At 46.0% G+C, this 11,129-nt stretch overlaps 1 protein-coding gene across 15 annotated transcripts in view; it reads right to left on the bottom strand.

The window, feature by feature from the left end:
- SHROOM3 (shroom family member 3) overlaps positions 1 to 11,129 on the bottom strand; it is a 107,371-nt gene that overhangs the window by 1,361 nt on the left and 94,881 nt on the right. For 13 of the 15 annotated variants that reach the window (XM_049814822.1, XM_049814819.1, XM_049814824.1 and 10 more), the window contains 4 exons: positions 7,192 to 8,109; positions 5,608 to 6,126; positions 4,603 to 4,753; positions 265 to 537 (listed from right to left, as the gene is read on the bottom strand). In XM_049814822.1, coding sequence (XP_049670779.1) covers positions 265 to 537; positions 4,603 to 4,753; positions 5,608 to 6,126; positions 7,192 to 8,109 — 1,861 coding nt within the window. The remainder of the gene's footprint in view (positions 1 to 264; positions 538 to 4,602; positions 4,754 to 5,607; positions 6,127 to 7,191; positions 8,110 to 11,129) is intronic. The other 2 variants (XM_049814823.1, XM_049814812.1) reach the window with 1 other exon arrangement.

The following is an 11,129-nucleotide window of genomic DNA, read 5'->3' as shown; positions in this document are numbered from 1 at the left end:
GCCACGGGCCACAGATATGCTGTCCTGAACACGGCCATTCTGTTTCAAGACAGAAGCCGCAGGATCTGAGACATTTTTACAAACCGGGACCAAGATTTCTAGAGACAGAATCATGTTTGCTACTACTTATACATAAGCACTAAGACACCTGCCTTCCTGTGAGCCTTTGGAGGTCCTAGCTTATACAAACAAGCACGTTCTTGTGACTGCAGCTGTCCCACACCCTGAAGAAGGCCAAGACACTATGGCTGTGCAGATACATACCCGCTCTTCACTGTTGGCATTTTCCCCCAGACTGCTCAGAACGTTCTCTACACGGGCCAGGCGTCCCGAGAGGGAGAGCAAGAGGTTCACCACCTTATCCAAATCACCAATGAACATCTTGTACTTGTCAAACTCGTTAGGTTTGCATAGCTTGCTGATCAACAGCTCCACCTCCTCTCCAAGAGCATTATTCATCTTAATGTCTGCAAGCAGGCCCTCCTTGGCTTCCTTCAGGATCTCCAGTTTGTGGGTCAAGCTCCCGATGAGCTCAGCCTGTCAGAAGGGAAACACATTGTCACATCGGTCATTACCACAATCACCCTGGTCATACAGATGACGACAACAAGAGGATATGGCTACAGTTCCTGAGGAGCAGGGTCAAGCCAGCAACAGCTGACAAAGACGATATTAAGGAGAAAACAGAGAAAACTCTGAAATTCCACATCTAGGTGATAATCCGAATACCTGATTAGATTGCACGAAGATATATTTGTTCTACCATCAACGAACATTTATAAAAGAGACATCTGATTTGGTGTACCATGTTCTGATACCCAGCTACCTACATGTGAACGATGTAGGTTGTAGGTTCTATAAAGTCTCCAAGTGAAAAGAGCTACAGTCACATCTGCATATTCCCCACTCCCTGCCCCAGCCTGAAATTTCTTGTTTGGATGTTGTACTTTATGACCCAGAACTGTACAAAACAACTGGCAGAAAAATGACTTTAAGCTGTATTATGGCATGACAAGAGGCTAAGCTGACCCTTACTAGTTACATATGGCTTAGCAAGAAAGAAGGAATTGCTATGTATTTTCCCCTCCTATAGTACCCTAAACTACTGACTGCTCCTTAGTTGGCCGCCTCAGTGTTGAGATGCAAGCCTGAAATTCAGCTGTGACCAAAACTCCCTGCCTGTGCAGGCGCTACCTCACGCAGAGAGGCATCAAGTGAGCATTTACACCAAAGATGCTCTAAATTTACTTATTGACTGGGCAAAGACATGGAGAGCACACACCCATTTTGTGAAAATGCTGGCAATTGTTTCACTGCTGAAGAAAAGGGGGCCCCCAGGGTTCGGTTACTCCAGAAACAGCAGTGCTGCATATGTGCTGGAGATCCTCATTTCAGTTAGGATTTAGGGGAAAGACATATGCAAAAGCAGAAGTCTCTGGCCTGGGGCGTGCAACTCTTGTTTCTGTTTACTCAGAACTGAGAGCACAGAGAGCAGGAAAAGCTCTTCATACAGGGATTGGGTATTTTCAGTCTCTTCAGTTTATGCACTGCTGGGGCACCATTACATGTATGTTAATCTACTCTGCATACAAACACTGCAGGATGAAATAGAAGTAAATCACAAGGTTGCCTGAAAATATTCTCTCAGAATCTTCTTTCCATCAAAACTGACGGTCACTTCAAGTAGGAAGGCAGTCTCCTTCAAAGGAGAAAGGATCTTCAAACCCAGGTCAGGCTGGGGGTTGCTCTGAATTGGCCCTTATCCCCAGGGGTGGCCAGTCAGAGTGGGGTTTAAAAGGCTGGTTTCGCAGCCGGGAAGTTAACAGCACTGTTTAGCCAGACACCACTAGATGGTACACTTTGCGTGCATCCTCTGGAGCGCGTGGTTTGGTGGCTGCACTACAGCCTACTGTCAGCTTTCACATATATATGCAAAGACTAAAAAATGTGCGTAATATTCTCTTAAAACAAACGTCATCAGGCTTATGCTGGAATGACTTCTAAGTCATGCCATTTGTTAGCAGGGTAGTTCAGGGCAAGAGGAGAGCAAATCCCACCTGCCAGGATAAGGGACAACCAAAACTCCTTTACTTGGATTCTCCCTTCAGTAGGACAGGTAGTATCCAGAGACAAGAACCAACAGTTGCCCTTCCCTCTGCCTGTGATGCTAATGCCACCTTCAAAAGAAAGATCCGAGGTCCTGACCAGTTGATTGCTGGACCAAATCCTAAGGGGCAAAAGAAGGGATCAGTTTTCAATGAGTATGATGCTGGCGGGGGGAACTCTACAGCAGGACTCTATGGGCTGGACACAAAGTTGAGCATTAACCTCAACAGGTTTTCAGGGGGACCGAGCTGCTCAAAACTGGCAGCTGTTCCTCCCTGCTCTGGGAGCTTTGCTCAAGGTGCAGACCTGCCCTCCAACCATAGCAGGAGGCTACTGGACTGCTGGGAGGGATGTACCTTTGTCCTGAAGACATGGGAGCTGGACAGGGACTGCTAAATACTTGCTTTGTGTTCATTAATCAGTGACTTTCCTGCGATCTCAAATGCCAACCAATATAGCTCCTTTGCATACTTACAATGGAAATGAGCTTGGTTTATCCAAATAAACCACTCTTCAGAGTGGCTGCCTTCTCAAGTAATGCCTATACAAATGTTCTTTCACACAGACCACGAACAAACATGCCAGGGAGATCTTGCTGTCTGGGCCTCATTGCTCCCATCTATTTCTGTTTTTCCATGCAAATGTAACCTTTGAGGCCTGGGACTTGTCCTCCGTTGCAGGCTCACATCTTCTTGCAAGCCTGTCAGATGCTTGCAGCATGTCCACCGACTCCTTGGAGCAGCACCATTGTCTTGTTTAATTACTCCCTACCTTTCATGCTGGTATAAGCAGGCAGACGGTTTTGGAGTGAACAGCACCCCAAGAATCGATCAAATGCTACAGACATGGCAGGGGCTGCGGTTACCTTTGAAGCTGGGTGCTCTACAACCAATGGCTCGGGCCAGATAATTAAAGCAGCAGACAAAGGCCTTAGGCAAATGCTTTTGATTAGCAACACATGCATGATCTATCTGTGTAGACTTGCTACCCAGAATCTGTGTAGGACCACAGAAATAAAAGATGGCAGGCATGGCGATTGTCTCTAACCTATTCCAGTGGCACGGTGTGACAGCTCTTAAAGACTTGACAGGGTCCTACTTGCACCTCAAACGCTCCACAAAACAGGGCTAATCTACTCACTTAGCACTGTGTTATAGAGCACTTTGATGGAGGTCCCATTCTAGCTGTCATTGTATTAAAGCCTGGTATGGAACAGATTTTGCTTAGCAGATAAAAGCTGAGAACAGAAACAGTAAGGCAATATGAAAAAGAGAGGTGAGCTCTCCAAGTCAGGGCTGCAGGACAAATTGCATACTCGCAAACATCACTCAGTCTCATGACTTCTCTCTGCTTTTTTACACTTCGCATGGGAATGAGGACCCAGAGAGAAAATGTAGAGTTGTGCCAGAGACACATGAATTCTCTGCAATTTGACAGAGAGGCTGAGTTCGGGAGCCTTTCTTTAAATCCATGCCTGATTTCGGTGCAGGAAGAATTAAGTACTATATTTACAGCATATGGGACTTGCACAAATATTTGTATCCTTCAGTATGTTTAAACTCTGCTGTTGTACAAACAGCATGAAATATGGGCTGTGCTACATTGTCCAGTCCAATGTAGGAACTTTTAAATTTACAGGCGGGCAGGCACAGCAGCTTTTGACAGGAAGGTAGTAGGTGTGTGAAGGGAGGCACAGACAGGCAAGTATCTGCCTGCAGCTCCTTGGGATTTGTGAGCTTCACAACATGTCTGTAATTACAAGGTAACCAATGTGAGACAACCACATGGGCAAATTAGAAGGCCCTGCAAAAGCCCTGGAAGACAGAGCACCCAAGTCTACAGCAAGAATTGGAGGTGCCATTCCTCAGTGAAATGTAGCTGCAATAACAGGAAAATATTTCCTCTTCTCCTGCCCTGCTCTCCTCCCACCCAAGTCATCACACCGAGGTCATGCTGACTGAGCTGCTGATGTGCACATAGCTTTCAGCAGGTCAGTGAAACAATAAAGTGTGTGTGGGGAAGGGTAACCAATGTTTCTTTGGAAGCAGTGAGTGCAGACAGCAGGTAAAATGGGTGAACTGGCTTCACTGAAGAGGAAAATCCTAGGGCGAAACCTCATGCACTAAGACAGTCCAGTCACCAGCTGGACTCTGTTCCTATTTCTAACCCGAGCTGTCCTTGCTCAAGTCACTTCACCTCTCCTTTTTCCTTCCTTGCTACAGGACAGGGACTGCCTCTTACAACCTGTACACTCAGCATTTGGCATAACACAGGCCCGCCTCACGGTTGTGCAAGATCTGTACTCAAATTTGCAGTGAGTACTCTTCTTTCAATCTGGGTCACCCTCGCGGAGCTTCACAGGTGGCCTCAATGTACCCAGTCCCCCTGCAACTTGGGACTGCCAAAAGCTGACATCAAATAGAAATGCACTTCATTTTAGGGCTTATTATTATTTCAGGAATGTAACCAGCAAATAGTGGTGTGTGCTCAATTTACCTTCTTCTCATTGATGTCTAGCAGCTCCTCTTCCTCACCTACTTCTTCTGGCAAGTCCTTGATTTTATTCAGCAGTTCTGCTTTGGGTGCTGAAACACTGTAATAAGCAGGACAGGTGACCAGGGTTACAGGAGCTTCCTTTTCTTCTCTCCTACACCACAGGGGAAAAAAAGGAGAAGTTCATTCTGGCCATGACCTTTTCCCATGCCTAAATCCATGGTTTTCCAGCACTCCCTCTTTGGTACCTTTCCAGTGTTATTAACCACAAAGGAAATGGCCAATTCCTGCCATCAGAGGGTGTATGTCGACTGCTTTCATATCTCACCCCTGCACAGAACAGCACAGCTGCTCTGTTAAAATGTTGACTGGTTAACAACTTGATACAGGATCAGATCCTTGCTGAAGGTAAATCAGCACAGCTCAGCTCATGATGGATAGACGGACCATCTTATCTGGCATGGTGCATTACAACTTATTTCTGTATGGCTCTCCAGCTGTCACTTGGGAGTCTCTGTCTTAAAAAAACCACACTGGAGGACTTGGGCTTATCTTTGCACTCTTCTGTAATAAGAAGGCACCCCCATCCCTCCTTCCAAAATTTGGCCTCATTATCTTTCTGCCTGCCACTGTTTTGGTCCTGATTTTACTCTCATATCTCTGTTACCGTGCTTTAGACTGAATTGCTTCAGACTACAACAATTAACATAGCAAAATCAAACAACATCTCCAGAGATGGTTCATTTCCTGCCCTCTTACCAAGCTCAGCATTATTTTCTACACAGCCCAGAGAGGTAAGCTCAAAGGCCGCACATATAGCCAAGCTCATGAGAAAGGGCATTCAGAAATGCCCCGCCAGTCCTCACGCCTGGCAATTGAGAACCTCACTCTCTGTCACCATCCACCTATACAGATACAGAAAAATTCAGGACAGGCTTGTCCTTAAAAGCAAGCAAGCAGCGAGTTCTGCCGCAACATTAGCCCACCACCCAAACAAGCAGTGCTTACATGTCATCTTCGACTGCTGTCCTGCTAACTTTCTTCTGCGTCATCTTCCTTTTCATGTTGCTCTCCTTCAGCAAGATGGTTCCACTGGGGAAAAGCCCTTCCATTAAGTCCATGGTTGTCTTCATTTTGGAATCTGGGTCCAGGATATCAGCCAAAGACTTGTCTTTATGGACAATTTCTTTTGCTAGAGCCTCTGACTTAATATCCTCTGGGGTCTTTTTCTTTGTTTTCACTGGAGGTGCTGCGCTGAGTATCCCGGAGTCCAGGCTGCCATTTTCTGACTCTCCGGCGATGACTGCTGGCTCCCTGTGGTTACCTTCAGGTTGAGTTATGGGCTGTCTATCAGCACTTGGAGGCCCTTCAGTAGAAGAAGGTAATGGGTGCTGCTTATCCACACCAGATGGAGAGCTAGTCCTCTTTGATGCAGGCAGTGAGAGGGGCCAATTATTTTCACCGACACTGGTGCCCAGCCCTGTTATCTCCCTCTCGGCCGGGGCTTTGGGAAAGCTTTTGAAGCTGCTATGGACAGAAAAATTCTGTGAGATGAAGATAAACTTACCATACAGAACCATTGTAAACACATAGTGAAGGCCTAAGACAAGTAAGTTTTCCTTCTTTCACTTATTCTTGTGTCTTCCTTCTCATTTCAACATGGAAAGGCCCACAGTATGAAGCTGCTGGCACCAGAAGCATATTGTCCCCTCAACCTGGACACTGCTTTGTCATCCCAACACAGGAAGGACTAGTGAGGGACGAGTCACTTGGCTTTCTGCTCACAAGCTGGGGACATTGTGTCTCGCCACCTGGAAGTAGCATCCTGAGCAGCCTATACTCATTTGTCTTCTTCATGTTGGAAAAGCAAATCACTACCACAGCCCTGGACAGATTTTTCCCGGATGGAAGTCAGAGCAGCTCCTTGGGAGCGAGGGAAGCTGTGCCGAGTTAAACCAGCTGGGCACCTAGCCCAAAGTGCTATTCTTCAGGAAAAATTCACTATAGAGTGTGAATGTGACATATTTGTGTTGTTACTTCTTGGCAGATGGTCACTGTTTCGTAACAGCATTATTCTGTGCCAGGTCTAACATGTATTCTGGGAAATTCTAACTGTTCGGAAAAACCATCGATTTTCATAGCTCTCTCTCAAAAACCAGTAACTGGAAGGAGTCAGCAGCCATTTTAACTCTTCAAGCTAGTGCAAGTAAGAAGCAACCCCACTGAAATCTATATGGTAACTGCAGGGAGAATGAGACCAGGATAGTTTCTCACCCATAACCTCCTTTGCCTTGCTGGCTAAGCACCTGTCAGTGCATCTGCTGATGAGCCACAAAGCTTTTTGCCTTCTTGCTTTCTGCCCTGCCCTGGCCACATCATTTGACAATGCTCTTGGCAGCCAGCAAAGCCTAGCAGCAGCGAGTCTGTCTGTCTGTCCCTCTCCTCACTCTACTGCAAGCCTCCCGCTCAGCTAGCAGCTGTGGGTGGGTCATCACGGCACGCGGAGCTCAGTCACATTTGTCTGAGGCCCTGCATATCTTACTGTATATGGCCCTACAAAGCCCAAGACGCTGCGTTACAGCCCCCCCTTACCTCACTTTGGCCTCCTCTGTGAGCCTGGTGGATTTGTCTCCAGCTGCCCCATTCCCCTCAAGTGCCACCGGTGGGGGACTAGGTGGGAATTCCTCTGTGCCGTTTGCAGAAGTGCAAGAGCTCAGCTCAGGAAGAGGACGGGATGGTAGTGGGGGTGACAACGGTGAAGCAATGACACCGGGCTGGGCAGGCATGACAAACACCTCGTCGTCTTCATCGTCCTGCAGCAATGGCGGAGGTGTGAGCTGCAGGCCCGACTCCGAGATTCGGAGATGGGTTGTCCCCTGAGGAGGAGGAGTCTCTGGGTCAGAAGAAGTGCTGCTCTGTGTCGGCAGGGACTGCCACCTCTGGAAGAACTTTGGCCCAGCCGCTGGAGGAGACACCATAGCCCTTGGGTAGCTGTTGTCTTTGACTGAATAAGCCCACACCACTTTGGGCAGGAGGGATCTGTGAAGCAGCCCGGCTTTCCTTCTCCACATCATTTCTTCCGTGGGAGTTTCAGGGGATCTATCCTGGACACCATCCAAACACTGTGCGTGAATATTACCGTTGCCCTCAGGGGGAACAGCATCTCGTTTGGCATGGTGCTGTCTCAGAGCCTGGCCATCACCTGCACTCTGGAAGTCTGAGGGAGTCTGGGTGGGTGTATTAGGGGAGGACTGGTCAGATCCGGAAGGAGTAAGGTTAAGGAACAAGGGTTTAAAACCTTGCTTTTGCTCAGGATAGTGACTCCTTGCCTCTGTTGGGGATGGGACAAATGCAGAAGTCTTGCTATCTGGCCTGGAAAGTTCTGAGAGCTTGTGGTTCTCGGTCAGCATGGCAGACCCGGTAACAACCTCACTGCTGTGGCGAGGATGGGGATAATAACTTGTGAATGCCATTTTTTCTGAGTGGCTTCTTTCTTTCTTGCTGAGGGACCTAAATACCAAGAGACAGACCATGATAAGATTAATAATTAATCAATGAGGAAGGAAAGCTATTGTGCACCTCCTTAATGAGCAAATTATGCAACCGTATCAGAGGCCTGGGTCAGTGCTTGCTGATCTAGGTGAGGTGCAGTTGTGCTTTGAAACTGGTAGTAAAATCCAGTCTACTAATGCTAGGGACACAGACCCAAATCCATTCCCACTGACCATCTCCCATCATTTTCAGTGTGTACTAGATCACACACACACGTGCATACATGTAGCAAGCATCACAGCAATAACTTAATAGAAAAAAATCTTAGGGAAACCTAAGTGCCTGGCTTCCTTTCCAGCCTTCCTTTGAATTTTGTTTGTTACACATGGGGCTAGTAGCAACTGCTGTAATATAGACTACTTGTCATTATCTACCATCAAACTCCATTCTCAATTGGTGATAATTTTAAGAATTTCAGCTTTATGGACCAAAAATCCCCACAACATTATCTGCTCCTTTTGGAAAGGTGCTATTAAAATGATTCAACTGTCTCTGAGAATGAAATGAGGCCAAAAAATGCTCTATTCTGATGGCAGAGAAAAATTAAAAAAGCTCTTACAATCTCGGAATCCTGTTAGAAAAAAGAGCTCCACTCAGATAGGCAGGTGTAACAAAAACCAAAGCCAATACACTTCAGCTGCAAATGGATGTTAAGGCTGCAAAGGCAGCAGATAAAATTATTCCTTCCAGGTCTTTAAAGATGTTCTCATGTGAGTCTGAGAAACAGTGCCTGGCCTTTGAAGTGAGGATTCTGCTCAGAATACATAGCCAAACCTACTTGCCCGTACAGCTATTCAGCTGGAAACCAAAATGAGCAGTAATAATAGTGCTAGCAGATGCAAGAGAAGATGGCCTAAAAACATGAGGCCATATCATAAACAATAAAATACAATAAAGCTCTACTGCCAATATATTTTCTGTTCTTGAGATGCATCGTTCAAATAATGCGACACTGCTAATCTGTGATGTTTGAGACTTGGGCCCCAAATTTGCTCTCAGATGTACTGGTACAAATTAAGAATAACTCTGTCAAAAACAGGGGTCGTTCTGGCTTTATTCTGGTGTAATTGAGAATAGAATTTGGCAGCCTTTGCCTGGGGGTGGGGAAACTTCCCAGACAGACTGCTCTTGGTATTGTCTGTGGTTCCTGGACAGTAGCAATGTGTATTCTTCTCAGATGCTCAGTGTTTGTCAGAAATGCCAGATGGTAATTCTCTAATTGAAAGATCTCTCCTACTGTGGAAGCAATTGTGGATTCTAAAACTGGTGGAGCAACAACCGCTTCCAACAGTGCTTACGAGACAGCTATTGATGACACCTGGAGAGTAGCGTAAGCATGGGGCATAAGTCACAGAGCACATGTGACCGGACCAAGTGACTGCTTGGGTGACCAGGGTTTCCGTAACTTCACCATGTGACAGTTTTCCTCCTTGAGCAAGAGAGGTGGTAGGGATGGTCCCATCTCCTCTCCAGCACATTAAGCAGCTGTATCCCAAGGAAACCTAGGAGCATAATTCCTACTGTCTGCTGTTGCCTTCCCTGAAAGGCCCACGCGTGGACTATGCTACAGACAGCGATAGGATGGTGATGGTTAGATGTGAGAGGACCATCTAGAAAACCAGCTATTTTGGGCTGACAATCACAGGACAGACAAAGACCGCATCTGTTAAGGGATAGATTAAAGATGCTACAATAATCCCACATGAATCAGACTGTGAAATACTCACTCACACTGGGGCAGGTGAACATTCAACAGTATCCTAATAGTGGAACTCCTTCTGTGAATCATTGACACATGGGTAAGGTCCTGGTCTACCTGTCCCTTTCAGTCTGCAGAGGATTCAGACCTTGTTCTCACTGCGAGTTAAATTTAAAACTTCTACCGGCTTCAGCAGTGAATGATCAGAGAGCCCTTTCGCTTCCAAAACTCATGCCGGTTCTCTTTCAGGTCATTTCAGGTGCGGTAACATAAGAAAAATCACTCAGTAGCTGAGACGCGTAGGGAGTGGTTTGCAGCCTGTGTAGTGGGACCCTGTGTCCTCAGAGCAAAGGACTTTTTCCTGTCTTCTCCCATCCCCTTGTTCTATCTTTTGGGAAATCCAGTTCTGATCAAGAAAGGAAAACAACCTCACATCTCCCAGAAGAAATGTCCTTGCAAAGCATGCAGGATGCCTACGCAGCAGAAACATCATAAAACTGTTAATACCAATAATCTTTGTGCAGTAACGCGTGAAAATGAGAAACCTACATTTCGTGCCCCAATAAACTTGTTTTCAGTCTGGGTGTTCAATCCTGTTACTTGGAAAACAGATTGGGAAAAAAAAAAGGAAGCTGCAAGTAGTTATTGAGGAAAATGATGAAATACCATCTCTAGAAGAAATGGTGAGGCAGGATGAACTAAAATAGCTGTATTGTTCTCTTAGGAAAAAAAAAGGAAAAAGTTACACTGAATCAAAGTAAACGGGTGTGTTTTAAATAATCATAAAAGGATGTGCCTGAAGGCAGATTGAGTCCCTCTAAAACAACATTTATGTCTTCTTAGGGACAAAACCAGCCAGTCAGTCAGAAGTAAGATCCAGCTAGACTAGAAGCCTTTCTACATGTCTAGCTGTGGCTTCCTGACCCAGAGCTGCATGGTGAAACCTTTGGAGACAGCAGTGTTAACTCCCACTGTGACAACCGAGTGGGTTGACATTTACTGCAAGTTTGTGAGAAACAGAGCTCCTTTGTGAATAATTCTTTTAGTTCCTCTTGATGGTTTTTACTGTAATATGAGTTAGCTGTTTGGGCACTCGGAGCTTAGGGCAAACATTTATTATTTAAAGGTAAATACAGCAAGATCAACTTCAGTTCTAGTTAACTTCAAAACAATCCACTGCTAAGTGGATAGTTACATAAGTCCTAATATTATGATTTTTATGATCACACTTTTCTATTTTTAAAAACGTTTCTCTCTCCCCTGTTGCTGAGCAAAAATA

This window comes from Accipiter gentilis, chromosome 12 (assembly GCF_929443795.1).
Source record: "Accipiter gentilis chromosome 12, bAccGen1.1, whole genome shotgun sequence".
Taxonomy (NCBI): Eukaryota; Metazoa; Chordata; class Aves; order Accipitriformes; family Accipitridae; genus Astur; species Astur gentilis.
Note: the sequence above shows the minus strand (reverse complement) of the source record. Positions and strands in the feature narration are given on the sequence as shown.